This window comes from Mobula hypostoma, chromosome 2 (genome assembly GCF_963921235.1).
Source record: "Mobula hypostoma chromosome 2, sMobHyp1.1, whole genome shotgun sequence".
Taxonomy (NCBI): Eukaryota; Metazoa; Chordata; class Chondrichthyes; order Myliobatiformes; family Myliobatidae; genus Mobula; species Mobula hypostoma.
The window spans coordinates 175712209-175731983 of NC_086098.1; the positions used below are offsets into that span (position 1 = coordinate 175712209).

At 43.4% G+C, this 19775-nt stretch overlaps 1 protein-coding gene and 6 non-coding genes across 7 annotated transcripts in view; 1 reads left to right on the plus strand and 6 right to left on the minus strand.

Annotated features, from left to right (window-relative positions):
* The window catches only part of edem2 (ER degradation enhancer, mannosidase alpha-like 2), a 50677-nt gene extending 44972 nt beyond the window's left edge, over positions 1-5705 (plus strand). The window contains exon 11 of the mRNA XM_063041121.1: positions 5-5705. Within this exon, the coding sequence (XP_062897191.1) occupies positions 5-490 (486 nt within the window). The 3' untranslated portion in view covers positions 491-5705. The remainder of the gene's footprint in view (positions 1-4) is intronic.
* A 2966-nt stretch (positions 5706-8671) lies between these two features.
* trnam-cau (transfer RNA methionine (anticodon CAU)) lies at positions 8672-8744 on the minus strand. The gene has a single exon. It is a non-coding gene; the product is annotated as a tRNA-Met (tRNA).
* Positions 8745-11675: 2931 nt separating this feature from the next.
* Positions 11676-11748, minus strand: trnam-cau (transfer RNA methionine (anticodon CAU)). Its single transcript has one exon. It is a non-coding gene; the product is annotated as a tRNA-Met (tRNA).
* Positions 11749-12827: 1079 nt separating this feature from the next.
* Positions 12828-12900, minus strand: trnam-cau (transfer RNA methionine (anticodon CAU)). The gene has a single exon. It is a non-coding gene; the product is annotated as a tRNA-Met (tRNA).
* A 2089-nt stretch (positions 12901-14989) lies between these two features.
* On the minus strand, positions 14990-15062 carry trnam-cau (transfer RNA methionine (anticodon CAU)). Its single transcript has one exon. It is a non-coding gene; the product is annotated as a tRNA-Met (tRNA).
* A 1000-nt stretch (positions 15063-16062) lies between these two features.
* On the minus strand, positions 16063-16135 carry trnam-cau (transfer RNA methionine (anticodon CAU)). Its single transcript has one exon. It is a non-coding gene; the product is annotated as a tRNA-Met (tRNA).
* Positions 16136-18412: 2277 nt separating this feature from the next.
* Positions 18413-18485, minus strand: trnam-cau (transfer RNA methionine (anticodon CAU)). The gene has a single exon. It is a non-coding gene; the product is annotated as a tRNA-Met (tRNA).
* Between the last annotated feature and the right edge of the window lie 1290 nt (positions 18486-19775).

Below are 19775 nucleotides of genomic sequence, written 5' to 3' on the forward strand. Positions count from 1 at the left end.
TAAGGTCCGAGACTTGCGTGACCACAAACTGGACAACCGCATGGAGTCCTTCTTCCTGGCAGAGACCGTGAAGTACCTCTACTTACTCTTCGACCCTGACAACTTCCTCCACAACGACGGGGCCACCTTCCACACGGTCACCACCCCCTACGGCGAATGCGTGCTGGGGGCCGGCGGCTATCTGTTCAACACGGAGGCACACCCCATCGACCCCGCGGCCCTGCACTGCTGCAGCCAACGCAGGGAGGAGCGCTGGGAAGTCGAAGCGCTGATGCACGAGTTCCGCAGCGCGCGGTATGCGGGGGCGGGACTGCATGAAGGGGGCTCTTTGCAACGGGCTCAAGCCCAAAGCAAGAGCAAGTGGACGGCTCAAGACGGGAACCAAGGAAAAAGAAAAACAAACAAGAAAATTCCAGTACTGAGTTGCCCGAGCCAGCATTTCAGCTCCAAACTTGCTGTGTTGGGTCAAGTGTTTACAGACTCTTCCTAATCTTAACCTCAGATCAGGGGTTCCCAACCTGGGGTCTACTGAGCCTTTGGTTAATGATAGGGGTCCATGGCATAAAATAGATTGGGAACCCCTGCCTTAGATCTTTATTTATGGAACTGTGAAATAAAGTTTTATATAGGATTTTCCAAATTTTTTGTGGTCAGCAGATCTGAAGGACAATGACTTCTACATCACAAGGTATCTGGTATGTACTTTATGAGCAGTTTTAGGTCCCTTATCTAAGAAAGGTCGTGCTGGCGTTGGAGAGGGTCCAGTAGAGGGTCAGGTTAAATGAAAGGGTGAATATATAAGGAGCATGCCTCTGGGTCTGTACTTGCTGGAGTTAGAAGAATGGGGTGGGTGGGTGGAATCTCATTGAAATTTACTGAATATTGGAAGGCCTAGATAGAGTGGATGTGGACAGGATGTTTCCATTAGTGTGTGAGTCTAGGACCAGAGATCACAGCTTCAATACAAGGATGTCCATTTAGAACAGAGATGAGGAGGAATTTCTTTAGCCAGAGAGTGGCAAATCTGTGGAATTCATTGCCATGGCCGACTGTGAAGTTGTTGGGTATATTTAAAGTGGAGGTTAATAGGTTCTTGAGTAGTAAGGACATGGAAGGTTATGGGAAGAAGGAAGGAGAATGGGGTTAAGAGAGGTAATAAATCGAATATTCAATGGACTGAAAGGCCTGATTCTCCTCCTGTCTTGTGTCTTAATTACCTCTAGAGGTTCAAATCACTGGGATCTTCACGATTGTCCTTTAAATTAACAGGTTGCAAGTAGGATGAGACATTTGCCACAGACAGAGACCTTTGTGTGCTCATGATATCATGTAGAATATTACAATTGAATTTAATATTAAACAGTACAGAGTAGGCCCTTCGATCCATGATGTCTGTGCTGTCCACAATGCCTAATTAAACTAAATCTGCTCTTCCTGCCCATATGATCCATTCTCCTGCATTCCCTGGACTCCCCTGACTATCCAAAAGCCTCTATTGTATATGCTTCCACCAGTTCCTCTGGCAGCCAGTTCCAGGCTCCCAGCACCCACTGTATTTATAATATTTTTTAAAAAACTTGCCTTCTTGAAACTTACCCCCGCACCTTAAACAGACATCCTCCAGTATGCCATTTGCCTCAGAAGAAAGATTCTGTGTGCCTTTAGTTTTAAGTTCTGATTGCAGCCACCACTTTATTGTACCGCAGACCACAGTAATTTAAGATGAAGGAGGAACTTTGACAAGGACAGCACAGACCATCATATAAGACAATATGCGGTGGCATGTTAGCGTTGTGGTTAGCACAATGCTTTATGGTACAGGCAATCAGGGTTCAATTCTGTAACTTCTCCCCGTGACTACGTGGGTTTCGTCTGGGTGCTCCAGTTTCCACCCACTGTCTAAAGACGTACCAGTTACAGGTTAATTGGTCGATGGAAATTGTCCTGTAAATAGGCTAGCCGCTTGGCGGCGCGGCTGGAGGGGCTGGAAGGGCCTGTTCCACGCTGGATTTATAATAAGGCATCCATTAGTCTTGCAAGACCATGGATCTGCACCTGGAAAGTCTTCACTCTCCAGGGCACAGGCCTGGGCAAGGTTGTATGGAAGACAGTCAGTTGCCCATGCTGCAAGTCTCCCCTCTCCACGACACCAATGTTGTCCAAGGGAAGGGCAAGGGCCGATACAGCTTGGCACCAGTGTTGTCGCAGAGCACTGTGTGGTTAAGTGCCTCGCTCAAGGACACAACACGCTGCCTCAGCCAAGGCTCAAACTAGCAACCTTCAGATCACTAGACCGATGCCTTAACCACTTGGCCATGTGCCCACAATGTATTTCAATAATAAATAAACTGAAACACCCCCCCCCCCCATTTCTTTGGGCTCTGTAAGCCTAGGGAATGCATGTTCCAGTGCAGCCAAACCCGTGAGAAGGGGACGATTCTCCCACCCAAACCCTGGTTTGTGTGGATGTTGTGTACTTTGCTACCCTGTTACAACCTGGTGCCAAGAAATAACAGACAGCGCACTGCATTCAATTAAAGAAATTATAGACGGGGGAGAAAAAACAAAAAGGGCCCATTATAATTAAATGTTCACAAGTTGGAGCTCAACTCTTCCAAAAGTCATGCTCACTGATCCTCAGTAAACCTCGGCACCTTGCTTCATCGAATCACGGTCCCCCACCAGGTCGAATCCTATGACCAGTCCTCTCCAGCGCCTTCTCTCTTCATCTCCCGCCGAACCAAGGACCCCAGCTCACACCGGTGTTGGGTGCACAACACAAAAACCAGCTCCCCTGATTGGATGGCTCACATTCCAAAGATCCGTTATCTCTAACCATAACCCATACACTGCTTCTACAGAAACACCATTACATTAGCAGTGAAACCTTTTCCAGGGTGCTACAAAACAAAATGCTGAAGGAATTTAGCATGTCAGTCAGCATCTATCAAAAGGATTAAAGAGTTGAGGTTTCGGGCCACTCATTTCCTATTGGGCCTGTATTTGCTTCACTTTTAAGGTCTTACCAGGCCCTGATGCAACCAGTCCATATACTCTCCACCACCAGAAGTTTGTCAAAGTTTTAGATATCATGCTGAATCTTCGTAAACATCTATTGAAGTAGAGGTGCGGTTGTGCTTTCTTTGTAATTGCACTTGGGTGCTGGGCTGAGGACAGGTCCTCTGAAATGATAGCACCAAAGAATTTAAAGTTGTTGACCCTCTCCTCTGATTCTTTGATGAGGACTGGCCGTTTCCTCTTTCTGGAGTCAATAATCACCTCCCTGGTCTTGCTGACATTGAGTGAGAGGTGGTTGTTGTGGCACCACTCAGACAAGTTCCCAGTCTCCCTCCTGTATACTGATTCGTCACCACCTGTTTCGGCTAATGACAGCGGCGTTGTCAGCAAACTTCCAGAGGGGAAAAAAATGCTGTTTCCACCCTTCTCCAGGCAATCTGAACAAATCAATGAACTAATGTGAACTTCAACATTGAAATGTCCTGAAAATACAACATCTTACAGCTTGAGGCATAACTGTTGGAATACTATGCTACATTTGTACTTAAACTTTTCTGGATGTCCAAATAAAGTGTGTCTCGGGTGGCTTGCCATTCTCTCAGTTCTTAAACAGTTGGTTGCCTGGATTAGAGAATGTTTTATGAGGATAGGTTGAGTGAGCTAGGGTTTTTCCCTTTGGGGTGAAGGAAGGTGAGAGGCAACTTGATAGAAGTGTACAAGACAGGAGATATAGGTTGAGTAGGTAGCCAGAGGCTTTTCCCCAGGGCAGAAATGGCTAATATGGAGGTGGGGAGGCATAATTTTAAGGTGATTGGAAATATTATAAGAGGGGGTGTCAGAGGTAGGGTTTTTTTACACAGAGTGGTGGGTGCATGGAATGTACTGTCAAGGGTGGTGGTTGAGGCACATGAAATTAGAGATATTAACTCTTAAATTCGTGGATGATAGCAAAATGGAGGCTGATGGGTAGGAGAGGGTTAGATTGATCTTAGAGCAAGTTAAAAGGTGGGTACAACATTATGGGTTGAAGGCTCTGCCCTGTGCTGTAGTGTAATGTGTTGTGTGTTCTATTTAGAATATACAGGAGGAAGCCATTTGCCCCTTTGTAGTGGTGCCAGATCTTTGTAAGTTGCTACCTAATTAGTCCCAGTTCCTTGCTCTCTTCCTGTTGGCATGCATTTTGTTTTACTTTTAAAGTCTTAAGCAACTGGTTGTTTTTTCAGTTATTTTTATAACCCCTTTCAGATAACTTGATGCTTACTTTTTAAAAATCTCCCCTCCTCCTCCTTCCCCCTCTCTTTGACCTAACCATTGCAAGTATTATTTTCCATTAGTTTTTCTCGAGTTTTCCATCCTCGAGTTCTGCTGGAGTGCACACACAGGTCTCTACCCGACAGCTGCTGCTTCTCATTGTGTGTCTGTCATTGTTTTCCTCGTGGGTGTGGGGAGGGAAATGGAATTCACAGTAGCCGCAGCTCCACTGGGGGAGAGATGAGCAAGAGACTACAGAAACACAAGGGATTTCTTAATTCAAGTACTTGTGCTTAAGTAGACCAGTGTAAACCAGCTAGGAAATTGAAGACTTCCTGCTGAATATGTATGGTGGACAGGAGGTGAATGTCGCAGCAATCAAAGTGATGTCTTGGGAGGAATAATTAAGCATTTTTTTTTCTTTTCTGCTCCCAGACAATGCACATTTCACAGTGAAGATGACAGCTATTTTCTGCTAGGAAATTCTCAATTCCTTCATGAAACCCCCTGTTTATTAGCTAAGGAGGTGGCCTGGTAGCATAGTGGTTAGCACAAAGCTATTGTAGTGCCAGTGACTGGGAGGCAATTCTGCCGCTGTCTGTAAGGAGTCTTCACATTATCCCCCATCACCATGTGGGTTTCTTGGGTTTCTTCCCACATTCCAAAGACGTATGGGCTAGTGGGTTAATTAGTTGTGTGTGTAATTAGGTGGTGAGGGCTCATTGGGCCAGAAGGGCCTGTTACCATGTTAGATCTTTAAATCAACACCAGTAAGACAAGGGTGGTGGTGATGGACTTTAGGAAGACTCAGCCTGCACTGTTCCCTATTGCTGTTACTATTGGTGGTGAGGATGTGGATTTGGTGAGGACCTACAAGTACCTGGGGGTGCACCTGTGTGACAGATTTGAGTGGGACATCAACACAGGCTGTGTACAAGAAGGGCCAGAGTCACCTTTACTTCCTGAGGAGACTGGGTTCCTTTGGAGTATGGAGGCCTCTCCTTCACGTGTTCTACCAGTCTGTTGTCACCAGTACAATCTTCTGTGCAGTGGTGTGCTGGGGCAATGGCATCGATATGGGTGATGCCAACGGGCTCGATAAACTGATGAGAAAGGCCAGCTCTGTTACAGGAGTCAAATTGGACACACTGGAGGCTGTGGTCGACCAAAGGACCCTGCGGAAAATCCTGGCAATTCTGGACAATTCTTCCCACCTTCTGCATGCCTCCTTGGCTGAACAGAGGAGCACTTTTAGTAATAGACTGAGACAACTGCGCTGCTTCAAAGAGCGCTAAATGAGGACATTCTTACCCTCGGCTGTTAGGTTCTATAATGAGTCAACCTATAGCCGGGGAAGTGATGACCCCTCCTGTTAGACTGTTTGAGGTAACTTATTTTTTATTCTTTCTTACTTCTCTTCTAATATTTGTATATCTGTGCACTTGGAATGCTACTGTGACACTGTAATTTCTTTTGGGATCAATAAAGTATCTACCTATTTATCTAAAAATAAAATATATTAATAGGCAGAGAAGTCTATAGGTTCTATAAAAATTCCTTTTGACTTGAGACACAATACATCTGAGATCTATGCTTGAGAAGTAAGTGTCAACAGTAAGACTGAAACGACTTCAAAAAAAAAATGAGGAAACCTTAACTGCAGGAGGCCTGAAGAAGGGTCGTGGCCTGAACAGTCCACGATCTACTCATTTCCATCAATGTTGTCTGACCTGCTGAGTTCCTCCAACATTTTATGTGTGTACCTTTATCTCTTGCAATCTTCATTGTCTAATTTCCCATCAAAAAGATCTGCTCCTGAATGTTATTAACTTCCTGGTTAAATAATATTTATCAATGTTTTTATATCCTAATAAAATCAGGATATAAAATTTTTATATTTTATTATATCCTAATAAAATTATTAGTTTTATTCTTGGATTGTGGCATGTAGGCTCTGTGGTGTGAGCAGAGGGCTTGGAGAGCCGCCTTGCTCCTGAACACTGCAAGCATTCCAGACCCTTATTTTAGAATTTATCCCTGAATTTCTTGAGTCATACGAGTTGGGAATTTAGTCTATTAGATATCAGTTTACCACCAGTTCAGGATTGGGAAGACTGAGGCAGATATTCTCCATACTTGCGCCATAGGTATTGTGTCGTTTTGAAGTGGGTTTTGATGGTAGAGTGCAATGTGCATCCACTGTAACAAGGGCACATTCAGTGTCTGTGACCAAGAGTCTCTTGTAGGCCGAATAATATAATCCTTTCCTGTAGATGTCACTTAGCCCAGTCTGACCCCCCCATGAAGGGACTTGCCCTCCTCTTCATAAAACATAGGAGCAGAATTAGACCACTCGCCTTATCAGTCTACTCTGCCTTTCCATCATGGCTGACCGTTGGTTCAGAACCTATAAATACTCTGTAATTGAATTCTTCAGCTTCAAACAGTCAGAGTCCAAACATCTGGAATTCCCCCTTGCACCTCAAACCTCTGGAAATCAGAAAAGAGTACAGATGCTGGAAGTCTGAAATTTAAGGAAAAAACAGAAAATGCTGGAAACACAAATTACTCTGCAGATGCTGGGGTCAAAGCAACACTCACAACATGCCGGAGGAACTCAGCAGGTTGGGCAGCATCCGTGGAAAAGATCGGTCGATGTTTCGGGCTGGAACCCTTCATCAGGACTGAAGAGGGAAGGGGCAGAGGCCCTATAAAGAAGGTGGGGGGAAGTTGGGAAGGAGAAGGCTGGTAGGTTCCAGGTGAAAAACCAGTAAGGGGAAAGACAAAGACAAAGGGGTGGGGGAGGGGAGGCAGGGAGGGGTAGGCAGGAAAGGTGAAGGAGGAATAGGGGAAAACACAATGGGTAGTAGAAGGAGGCAGAACCATGAGGGAGGTGATAGGCAGCTGGGGGAGGGGGCAGAGTGAAATAGGGATAGGGGAAAGGGGGTGGAATTACCAGAAGTTGGAGAATTCTATGGGGCTGGAGACTACCTAGGCAGTATATGAGGTGTTGCTCCTCCAAACTGAGTTTAGCCTCATCAATGCTGGAAGATTCCCATTGGTCAGGTAGTTCCCAGCCTTACTTATGCCATGGACCCCCACTATTAATTGAGGTATCCTTGGACCCGGGTTAGGAACCCCTTTGGGGAGATTAACTACAGATGTAGATTGGACTGCTGAGTATTACCAGCATTTCAGAAGCACAAGAGATACCGCAGATGCTAGAAATATTGAGCAACAAGTACAGAATGCCAGAGGAACTTAGCTGGTCAGGCAGCACCTATGGAGAGGAATAAAGAGCTGATGTTTCGGCCCAGTCTTGATGAAGGGTGTCGGCGGCCCGCAACAACGACTGCTTATTCCCTCAGTAGATGCTACCTAACACCCCCACCACCAACACACCACTTCCATCCTTATGCAAGAGTCTTTCTTGCATAAAAACACCAGGAGTGCTAGAGTGCTGCACCTCTGTGGTGCATAGATTTCAAGGGAGACCTTGAGCAGAATGTATCATACATGTCCACGATCGTGTAAGAAGGAGGTAGTAATTATGCTCCCAGAGGAGATAACACTGAACCAGTCCACAACCCATGGTCTCACTTTTCTTTTGTAATGTATTTGTTACTGAAGTTCATCATCAAACAAAATTTTCCATAAGATGTATTTCAGATACTGTACATAGTCATATTTGTCACAAATCTCCACATAATATTTATCTGAGGTATACACTTGTAGAAAGGAGAGGAAAGAAAGAACAATCAAAAGAAGAAAAATATGTACAAAGTAGGGAGTGATTTTTTTTACAACATATTCATTGACTTGTGAGAATAAAATCAGGCCTCTGAGGTGTTACGTAGTTAACTATGGTCTTACTTTGAAGGACCCTGCAACTCAATGTTCTTGATATTTATGGCTTGTTTATTTGTTATTTTTTGCACATTGGTTGTTCGTTTTGTGTGTTCTTATTGACCCCATTGTGTTTCTCTGTAATTACTATGAATACCCGCAAGAAAATGAATCTCAGGGCTGTATACGGTGACACATATGTACTTGACAATGAACTTAGAACATTTTCTTTGGTGAAACGAATGAGAGCTTTCCCATAACCGTTTCCGGCAACGCGTTCCAATTCGTAACTTTTGCATGGTGGGGGCACACCGAACCCCCTTACAATTAAGTAACAAAAAAGAGGTTATGGGTTAACGATCCCAATAGTGCCTCTCCAAACACTTGCAAGTTTAAATGCATGACCTTAATTTTTTTGAAGATTCAGACTGAAATGAATTAGCTTTGCTATTCTAAAGCTTCAAGGGTTTTGAAAATCCTATAATATACAGGAATATTGCTGAGTTCAGCGGCCACTGGTGAAAATAATTAACGGATACCTTAAAATAAAAATATGTGCCCCGTGTGAGGCTCGAACTCACGACCTTCAGATTATGAGACTGACGCGCTGCCTACTGCGCTAACGAGGCTCTGCGTTATACCAGCGCGAAGCGCCTTCAGAGACTGTAACCAATACCGAGGGTGAGAGTCCGCTCCGCCGGGATTCCGCGTGGGGCGAGTGCCTCAGCCGCTGAGCAGACCTCGGCCCGGAACGTAGTTGGAGTTGGTTATCAGAGGCGGACAGAGGGAATAGGACGTAGAGAGACGCGCTGAGTGGAAGAAGCAACGCGACAGCGGCGCTGTTATAAATCAGTCTATCAGATCCTCTTAAAGAAGGCGGTGTCAGGAAGGGGCAATGGAGAGAAAGAGGGGCAAACTGAGGGCCAAACATTCGAGGCAAATGGGACATTAGAGAGGCAAGGGAGACGGATTTGTGGGGGGAATGGGGAAGGAAAAGGTAATAAAAAGAACAATATGCACAAGAGAAAATCTGCAGAAGCTGGAAATCCCAGCAACACGCACAAACTGCTGGAGGAACTCAGCAGGCCAGGCGGCATCTATGGAAAAGAATACAGACGACGTTTCAGGCCGAGACCCTTCCAACACACGCTGCTAGAGGAACTCACTTATATCTGTATTTGCAGTTTGTTTTCAGTTTATAGTTCCTGATGTTTACAGTTACTGTTCTATAGACTTACTAAGTATGCCCGCCGGAAAAGAACCTCGGGGTTGTATGCGGTGACATCTATGTACTCTGATAATAAATTTTATTTTGAACCTTAAAGCGATTCTGCACATGTTGGAAGTCTGGGGCAACATACACAAAATACCGGAGGAACTCAGCAAGTCAGGCTGGTGGAATAAACGGGCGAAGTTTCAGGCAGATACTCCGTTTAATCGCCTCCGTAGATGCTGCCCTACTTGCTGAGTTCCTCCGTCATTTGGTGTGTGTTACTGGAGGAACACAGCGAGTCGGGCTGAGTTTCTCACGGGGCTATGGATGGAAAGAAACAGCCGACGTTTCGGGCCGGGACCCTTCACCAGGACATTGTGGCTGGGCCCGTTGAGGTCCTGCAACCGTCTGGTTGTTGCTTCAGGCCCCAGCATCTGCTGTCGCTTGAGTCTCCAGTAACGAGACTCAAGAAATGGATATACAACATAGAGCTACGTACAGCACATTACAGGTCCTTCAGCCCTCGATGTTGTGCCGACCTTATAACCTACTTTTTAAGATCAATCTAACCCTTCCCTCCCACATCGTCCTCCATTTTCTTTCATCCATATGCCTATTAAATGCCCCTCACGTATCTGCCTCCTCCACCACTCCTGGCTGTGCGTTCCACACACCCACCATTTTCTGTGTAAAAACTGGCCCTCTCCCCTAAATTTCCCCCCAATCACCTTAAAATCATGCCCCCTCGCGTTAACCATTTCGCCCCCGAGAGGAAAAAAAAGTCTAGCTGTTCACTCGATCTATGCCTCTTATCATCTTGTACCTCTATCAAGTCACCTGTCATCCTCCTTCGCTCCAAAGAGCTCTAGTTCACTTAATCTATCCTCATAAATCATGCAACGTACAATAGCTAACCCATTAGCCCTCCCCTCCACTACTTTATAATTTCCTTTCAGTCACCTTATGTACAGACTCCTGTGCCTAGCGTCACGTTATGGACATACAATCAGTCTATGTACATAAAGCTATAATTATTTATATTTATTGTCTTTTCATAGTTTTTATGCCATTGTTTTTTGTGATGTATTGGATCTGGAGTTTGGTTGTAGGGGATTCGCAGCCCGTTCCTTAGAGCCTTCAGCATTTTGGGCATCGAGGGAGAGAGGAAGAGGAGAGCCATCCGCAGTACCACCGATGCGGCAGAGAGGGCCTCACGATGCTGAGGATGTTCTACGAGTCTGTGGTGGCCAGTGCGATCATGTTTGCTGTTGTGTGCTGGGGCAGCAGGCTGAGGGTAACAGACACCACCAGAATCAACAAACTCATTGGTAAGGCCAGTGATGTTGTGGGCTCTCTCACGGTGGTGTCTGAAAAGAGGATGCTGTCTAAGTTGCATGCCATCTTGGATAATGTCTCCCATCCACTACATAATGTACTGGGTGGGCACAGGAGTACATTCCACCGAGATGGAGCACAGAGCGTCATAGGAAGTCATTCCTGCCTGTGGCCATCAAACTTTACAACTCCTCCCTTGGAGGGTCAGACACCCTGAGCCAATAGGCTGGTCCTGGACTTATTTCCTGGCATAATTTACATATTACTATTTAACTATTTATAGTTTTATTACTATTTAATTATTTATGGTGCAACTGTAACGAAAACCAGTTTCCCCAGGGATCAATAAAGTATGTCTATGACTATGACTATGACTAAGATGGCTGTGGCTCAAAAGCGGGGAGCCATGGAGTCATAAGTAGCTAGCCATCTGGACACAAGCTGGGGTCTGATCAGCCCGGCTGGGTCACCTGGAGGAGGTTGTATGATGTTGAAAGACCCGAAACACCCGATGATTCCAGGAACATCACTGAAGATGTGTCTAGCAGTGTCTATGTACACAGTGGAGTAACAATTATTTCCTGTGTACTGGAATGATGTTAAACAACCTTGAATGCTGAATAAGACATGAAGGAAGGTTACACAAAGCAACATGGGGCAGCTAGACAGTAAGCGGTCTGAGAGCAGGAAGGGGCAATCACTACTCAATAACTGATGGCGACTATTATCACGGCAATCCTGACTTCCACCTTCTCAGTCCCTGCACTAAAACCATTCACGTTTTCCTGAAGCAGGGTCTCGGTCCAAACTGTTTTCCCGCTCCATAAAAGCGGCCTGCCCTGCAGAGTTCCAGCCAGAATTTTGTATGTGTTGCTCTCGAAACGGGCCATGCGTACTGAATTTTAGTTGTATTGAACTGGACACCGACGATTGTGTTCATCTAAAATTGAACAGTTCTACTCAATTTGATCGCAGATTCCATAGATTTTCGGGGAGTCGCCCATAAAACTAGTGCCCCGTGTGAGGCTCGAACTCACGACCTTCAGATTATGAGACTGACGCGCTGCCTACTGCGCTAACGAGGCCTTGTGAACTACTGTTCTCCAGGTAACAAGTCGGATGTCATTGTGCAATTCAAGCTAACTAAACAGGGACCTTCGAGTTAGAATAGAATCAACGAAACACTGCACACAACAAGACGGACATACAGCCAATGTACAATTCACAACAAACTGTACAGATACAAAGAGAAACAAAATAATAAATACATAATAAATCCCTGTAAAATTACTCAGCTCCAGCATGGGTACTAGTCTCCGTAGCATTCAAGATATCTTCAGGGAGCAGTGCCTCAGAAAGGCGGCTCAAGACCCCCACCACCCAGGACGTGCTCTCTTCTCATTGCTACCATCAGGAAGGAGGTACAGAAGCCTGAAGGCACACACTCGGCGATTCAGGAACAGCTTCTTCCCCTCTGCTATCAGATTCCTAAATGGATATTGAACCCATGAACACTACCTCATTACCTTTTAAAATATGTTTTTGCACTACTCATTTTTATTTTAACTATTTAATATACATAGATACTTACTATCACGCAGCAGGTTCCTGCTGCGTTCACCAGCAACTTTGATGTATGTTGCTTGAATTTCCAGCATCTGCAGAATTCCTGTTGTTTACTTACTATCACGTATTGCTTTGTACTGGTGCCACAAAGTTAACAAATTTCACGAAATATGCCGGTGATATTAAACCTGATTCGGATTCTGATTCAAATGTGAACAGGCCATGTTGTTTGCAGGCTTGACACTAGCCTTTCTTAAGCCTCTTTATTGGAGACCCAGGAAACAACAGATGCCGGGATCTGGAGCAACGACCAATCTGCCGCAAAAAAATCAACAAGTCCAACAATGAGTCCTGATCCGAAGGGTTGATTCTTTATTTCCACAGATGGCTCATGTCCTCGCAAAGGAGCAACTTGAAGCTTGTTTGCCCTCTCTCAAGAAAGGTTTGTGGCCGCCTGAACTTTTAACGGCCTCTCTTTCCGCAGATGCAATGCAGCCTGATCTTCTGAGTGTTTTGTCCAGCATTTTCTATTTTGTTTTCAGATTTCCAACATCTGCAGATATCTTTTAATGCGATCGAAATAGAGCCATAAAACTAGTGCCCCGTGTGAGGATTGAACTCACGACCTTCAGATTATGAGACTGACGCGCTGCCTACTGCGCTAACGAGGCCCTGGGCGTTATAACTAAACAGTAAACAAATCAGAAGTCATTGTAGAGATCAATAGTTCGTATTTTTCATTGAAAGTTCAAAATTTCAAACTAAATGCATTATCAAACTACACATATGTCACCATAGGCAACCATGAGATTCATTTACTTACAGGCATTCACAGTAAGTACACCAAAGAAACACAATAGAATCAATGAAAGACCACACAAAACAAACAGCCAATGTACAAAACATAATCAATTGTGCACATACAAAAAGAAAACAAAAAGATAATAATAATAAATAAGCAATAACTACCCAGAGTATAAAACCACAGGATATGGAGCAGATTAGGCCATTTGGCCTATTGAGACTGTGTGGCTGATCCAATTTTACTCTCAGCCCGAATCTCCTGCCTTCTTCCTGTATTCCTTCATGCCCTGACTAAGTGAAGAATCTGTCAATCTCTGCCTTAAATATACATAAAGACATGGCCTCCACAGCTGCCTGTGGAAACGAATTCCACAGGTTCACCATTCTCTGGCCAAAGAAATTCCTCCTCATCTCCATTCTCAATGGACACCCCTCTGTGCTGAGGCTGTGTCCTCTGGTCTCCCACTAGAAGAAACAACCTCTCCACATCCACTCGTCTAATCCAATTGATGTGCAATGGAACATGAGATGAATCCATTGAAGAAAGATCCTGAGATTGTCACAGAGGAATTTCACAACTCTTGTATTATCTCCCATCAAACTAGTGCCCATGGTAAGCTCAAACTCTCAACCTTCAGGTAAGGAGGCTGATGCTTTGCCTACTGTGCTAACTAACTAGGCCTCTGAGGTACCCTATTTTATCCAGGTAACAAATCAGATGTCCGTGTACGATCAACGTCCTGCACTTTTCATTTCATTCTTCTCACACACACAAACACAAACGCACACAATACTGAACACTCTAGAGAATTCTTACCAATACCAATTCTGTTCACCAAATCTTCCATATTAACTGGGAATAAGCTCCAAAAGAGATCACATTCTTTTCCAGGATGTCTCTAGTACTGAGTTTCCACTGGGCTCACAGATCATTCCTATGCCTGACACCAAAGACCTGAAATAGAGGGTCTACTATGGGAGGAGATCATCTGAGAGACACAGGAAATGATTTAACGGCGTGCAAAAGCCTCCTTGAGAAATGCAACCTCCTGACAGACTGGTGGGAATTTCTGGACCATGCCCTTTCAAAGTGGAGAATGAGAATTCAGGATGTATTGCAAACCTGAAGGCCATCATTCAGAGGGTTTAGAGACCGTGGGTAAGTGCTATAATGAGTGGTCCATCTCACAAGTTATCCACTTGTCCCATCAGTGGAAGGCTCTGTGCTTCCTACATTGACCATCAGTGATCTACTGGACAAAGGAAAGAAGATCTAAGCTGTAAAGAATCCATTGTTCACTCTTCATCAAGCATTTGTGTGCACAATAGTCAATCCATGTGCTATTAAACTATTTCAAGATTCAAGATTGTTAAATGCCATTGGACAGGCCATGTTGTTTGCATGTTTGACACCAGACCCCCCGAAACATCAGTTTACCAAGAGAAAGGATTACCAGGCAGACAAAGGCAAAGATACAAGGGTGTGCTTAAAAGCCTCCTTGAAGAGATGCAACCTGCTCACAACTTTATTGCCTTTCTCAAGCTTCTTTATTGGAGACTGAGGAAAACGACAGATGCCGGGATCTGGAGCAATGACCAATCTGCTGCAGAAAATCAACATGTCGAACAGCAATAGGTCCTGATCCGAAAGGTTGACTCTTTATTTCCACAGATGGCTTATGTCCTCTCAAAGTGGAGAAGGAGAAACTTGAAGCTTGTTTCCCTCTCTCAAGAAAGGTTTGTGGCTGCCTGAACTTTTAAGCACTTCTCTCTCTACAGACGCAGCCTGATCTGTTGAGTGTTTTCTCTGGCATTTTCTATTTTGTTTTCAGATTTCCAACATCTGCAGTCATCTTTAACATGATAGTGCAATCGAAACAGAGCAGGAGATGATATCAACGCAATAGAGTGAAAATTGTCTCACTCATTGCTAGGTTTGTTTATCCATAAAACTAGTGCCCCGTGTGAGGATCGAACTCACGACCTTCAGATTATGAGACTGACGCGCTGCCTACTGCGCTAACGAGGCCCTGGGAACTGCTGTCAGACAGAAAACAAATCAGACGTCATTGTACAAATCAATAGTTTGTATTTTAACATTCAAAGTTCAAATCTTCAAACTAAATTCATTATCAAACTACATTTATGACACCATATACAAACATGAGATTCATTTACTTGTGGGCATACACAGTAAATACAAATACAGCAGAGTTAATGAAAAACCGTAGAAAACAAGACAAACAGCCAATGTGCAAATCACAACGAAATGTGCAAATACAAAAACAAAAAAAAAACAAAATAATAAATTTAAGTTCTTTGGTAATAGTTTTACTTTGAAATTTATTTTTCTTTAAAACTTTGAATTTCTTTTAAACATTCTAATAGTACTTAATTCTATCAACTGCCCTGAGAGTTTGTTTCATCTACACATTTCCCTCTGTGTGAAACGTTTTCCTCGGCATCCCTTTCAATGGAGTCATAGAGAAGTACAGCACAGAAACAGGCCTTTCAGCCCATCTATTTTTACTTTTCCCTTTCAGCCTAACTCTATGTCGTCTGTCTTTAGTCTCCCCTGTCCTGGGGTGAAAAACCCATGAACATTTCCTCAATACTTTTTTTAAAGTAGTTAATATATATACTTAGAGCAATTCACAGTTTTTTTCTGTATTATTATGTATTGAATTTTTCTACTGCTGCGAAGACAACTGATTTCATGATATTTGCCGGTGGTATTAAACCTGATGATGACATTTAACTAATCTCCTTTCTCATCTGCCCTGTCTCAGGAAAGGTTTGTGGCCTGAAACTTTAACTGTTTCTCTCTCCAGGGAGGCTGCCTGATCTGCTGACTGTTTTCCAGGGTTTTCTCTTTTGTTCTCAGTTTTGCAACATCTGTAGATAAATCTGTAGGTTTCATTTATGATCATAGTGCAATTGACAGAGAGCAGGAGATGACCCACAATGACATAGTATGGAAATTGTGGCAGAGAATTTCACAACTCAGGTCTTTTCGCCCACAAAACTAGTGCCCCGTGTGAGGATTGAACTCACGACCTTCAGATTATGAGACTGACGCGCTGCCTACTGCGCTAACGAGGCTTCTCTGAATACAGTTGTCCAGATATTGAATCGGATCTAATTGTATAGATCAATACTTTGTTATTTTCATTTCTTTTCATGCTTGCATTTAAAACTAAACACTTGAAGAATTCTTTGTAACCAGGGAAGAAATGCAACAACTCATAATCCATCTACTGGTGGCAGAGTTTCTGTTTCCCAGATTGGCCTTCTCGGCCACCTGAGAACCCACAGAACTGCAGGGGTGATAAATGATCTTCCATTCCAAAGGACTCCCTGAGAGGAATTATAAACACAAGAGATTCTGTAGGTGCTGGAAATCCTGAGTAAAACAAATGGGATGCTGGACAAACTCTACAGATCAGAGAGCATCAATGGAGAGGAATAAACAGTTGCCATATCAGGCCAAAATCTTTTATCAGTGCTGGTCTCTATCTGAAATGTTGACTCTTTATTCCTATCCTCAGTTGCTGCCTGACCTGCTGAGTTTCTCCAGAATTTTGTGCTGTTGCCTGAGAGGAATTCATTGATCAACAAGACAAAGGGATAAACCTCCAAACATTGTAGTAATGATTGGCCAACCTTCCCATTGTCATGGTGTCTCAATATTAACCAATCAATGCGCATGATATTAAGCAATTTTTTTCTCATCCTATCTGAGATATTTCCTTTCTCCTGTACATCCCTTCACTCTATTCTTAACAACTTCAAGCTAATTTATTTCCTCTGTTGTCCAGGTCTCAAGGAAGTTTTCCAACCTGGAAGATTAACTATTTCTCCTTTCAGTGGGCACTATTTGACCTGCTGAGTGTCTCCAGCACTTGCTCTTTTTATTTCAGATCTCCATCAACTGCAGTGTTTTATAAGATTTGTCAATCAATGCGCAATGGAACATGAGGTGAATGTTTTGAACAAAGGGCTGGAGATTGTCACAGAGGAATTACACAGACATTGTATTGTCTCCCGTAAAACTAGTGCCCCATGTGAGGTTCAAATCAAGAACTTCAGATTATGAGACCGACGCATTGCCCACTGTGCTAACTGGGCCTGTGAGATACCATATTTTACGCAGGTAACAAATCAGATGTGTGTGTTTGATTCAATTTCTAGCACTTTTCATTCCAATCCTGTCACTCACACACACACAATACCGAACACTCCAGAGAATTCTTACCAATACCATGTCAGTTCACAAAGTCTTCCATATTCACTGGGGACGAGCTCCAAATGAGATCATATTCTTTTCCAGGATGTCTCTAGTACTGAGCTTCCACTGAGCTCACAGCTCATTCCTATGCCCGACACCAAAGACTGAAAAAGAGGGTCTACTATGGGAGGAGATCATCTGAGAGACACAGGAAATGATTCAATGGTGTGCAAAAGCCTCCTTGAGAAATAGATTCTCCCAACAGAGTGCTGGGAATTTCTGGACCATGCCCTTTCAAAGTGAAAAATGAGAATTCAAGATGCATTGCAAACCTGAAGGCCATCATCCAGAGGGTTTAGAGACCGTGGGTAAGTGCTGTAAAGAGTGGTCCATCTCACAAGCTATCACTGGAAGGGTCTGTGCTTCCTACATTGACTATCAGTGGTCTACTGGGCAAAAGAAAGAAGATGTAAGTTGTAAAGAAGCATTGTTCACTCTTCAGCAAACATTTGTGTGCACAATAGTCAATCAATGTGCAAGACATTAAACTATTTCAAGTTTCAAGATTGTTTAATGCCATTGGACAGGCCATGTTGTTTGCATGTTTGACACCAGACCCCCGAAACATCAGTTTACCAAGAGAAAGGATTACCAGGCAGACAAAGGCAAAGATTCAAGGGTGTGCTAAAAGTCTCCTTGAAGAGATGTAACCTTCTCTCAACTTCATTGCCTTTCTGAAGCTTCTTTATTGGAGTCCCAGGAAATGACAGATGCTGGGATCTGGAGCAACGACCATTCTGCTGCAAAAAATCAACAAGTTCTACAGCAATGAGTCCTGATCCAAAAGGTGACTCTATTTCCACAGCTGGCTCATGTCCTCCCAAAGCTGAGAAGGAGAAACTTCAAGCTTGTTTCCCTCTCTCAAGAAAGATTTGTAGCTGCCTGAAATTTTAACAGCCTCTCTCTCCATGGACGCAGCCTGGTCTGCTGAGCGCTTTCTCTGGCATTTTTTATTTTGTGTTCAGATTTCCAACATCTGCGGATATCTTTAACATGATAGTGCAATCGAAACAGAGCAGGAAATGGTAACCTCAACCAATAGCGTGAAAATTGTCTCACTCATTGCTAGTTTTGTCCATCCATAAAACTAGTGCCCCGTGTGAGGATTGAACTCACGACCTTCAGATTATGAGACTGACGCGCTGCCTACTGCGCTAACGAGGCCCTGGGTACTGCTGTCAGACAGTAAACAAATCAGATGTCGTTGTAAAATTCAATAGTCTATAATTTTCATTCAAAGTTCAAATCTTCAAAGTAAATTTATTATCAAACTACATATATGTCACCATATACAAACATGAGATTCAATTACTTGTGGGCATTCACAGTAAATACAAAGAAACACAACAGAATCAATGAAAGACCGTACAAAACAAGACGAACAGCTAATGTGCAAATCACAGCAAACTGTGCAAATTCAAAAACATAAAAAAAAACAAAATATTGAAGTAATAAACAATCAATATTGAGAAGACGTGATGAAAAGTCTTTGAAAGTGAGTCCATAGGTTGTGGGAACAGTTCGGACTTGGGGTGATAATGATGCAAACAATACTGAACACTTCAAATAATTCTCCCCAATCCCAATTCCAACTGCAAACACAACACAGGAGAAGGCCCTTCGACCCAGTTCTTCCATGCTGACTAAGTCGTCTACTTGAGCTCATCCCATTTCCATTTGTTTTGCCCATATACAATGTATCTAATTCTTTCCTATCCTCCTCTTTCCGGTCTCTCCCCACTTCCTTTCCAGTCCTGAAATGTCCAGTCCAGTCTTAGCCTGAAATGTTAACTCTCTACGGCTTTCCACAGGTGCTGCCTGACCTGTTGAGTTCGTCCAGCATTTTGCGTGTGGCCTAACCATTTGCTTGTCTTCTTTAGAACATTGGTTGTTTTGGGTGGAGTTTTGCTTTGATTCTATTGTATTTCTTTGTTCTACTGTGAACGCCTGTAAGAAAATGAATCTGAAGTTAGTATATAGAGAACTTTGAACATATAAGTTCTTTGGTACAGTCTTACTTTGAAATTTATTTTTCTTTAATACTTTCAATTTTTTTTAAACATTCTAATCGTACTTATCTCTACCACCTCCCCTGAGAGTTTGTTTCATCTACGCGTTTCCCTCTGTGTGAAACGTTTTTCTCTGGCATCCCTTTCAATGGAGTCATAGAGAAGTACAACACAGAAACAGGCCTTTCAGCCCGTCTATTTTCTCTTTTCCCATTCAGCCTAACTCTGTCATCTGGATTGAGCCTCCCCTGTCCTGGGGTGAAAAGCCCATGAACATTACCTCACTACTTTTTAAATTTAATTATTTAGTATATATACTTAGTGTAGTTCACAGTTCTTTCTCTATTATTATGTATTGTATTTTACTACTGCTGCGAAGACAACAGATTTCATGACATATGCCAGTGATATTAAACCTGATTATGACATTAAACTAATCTCCTTT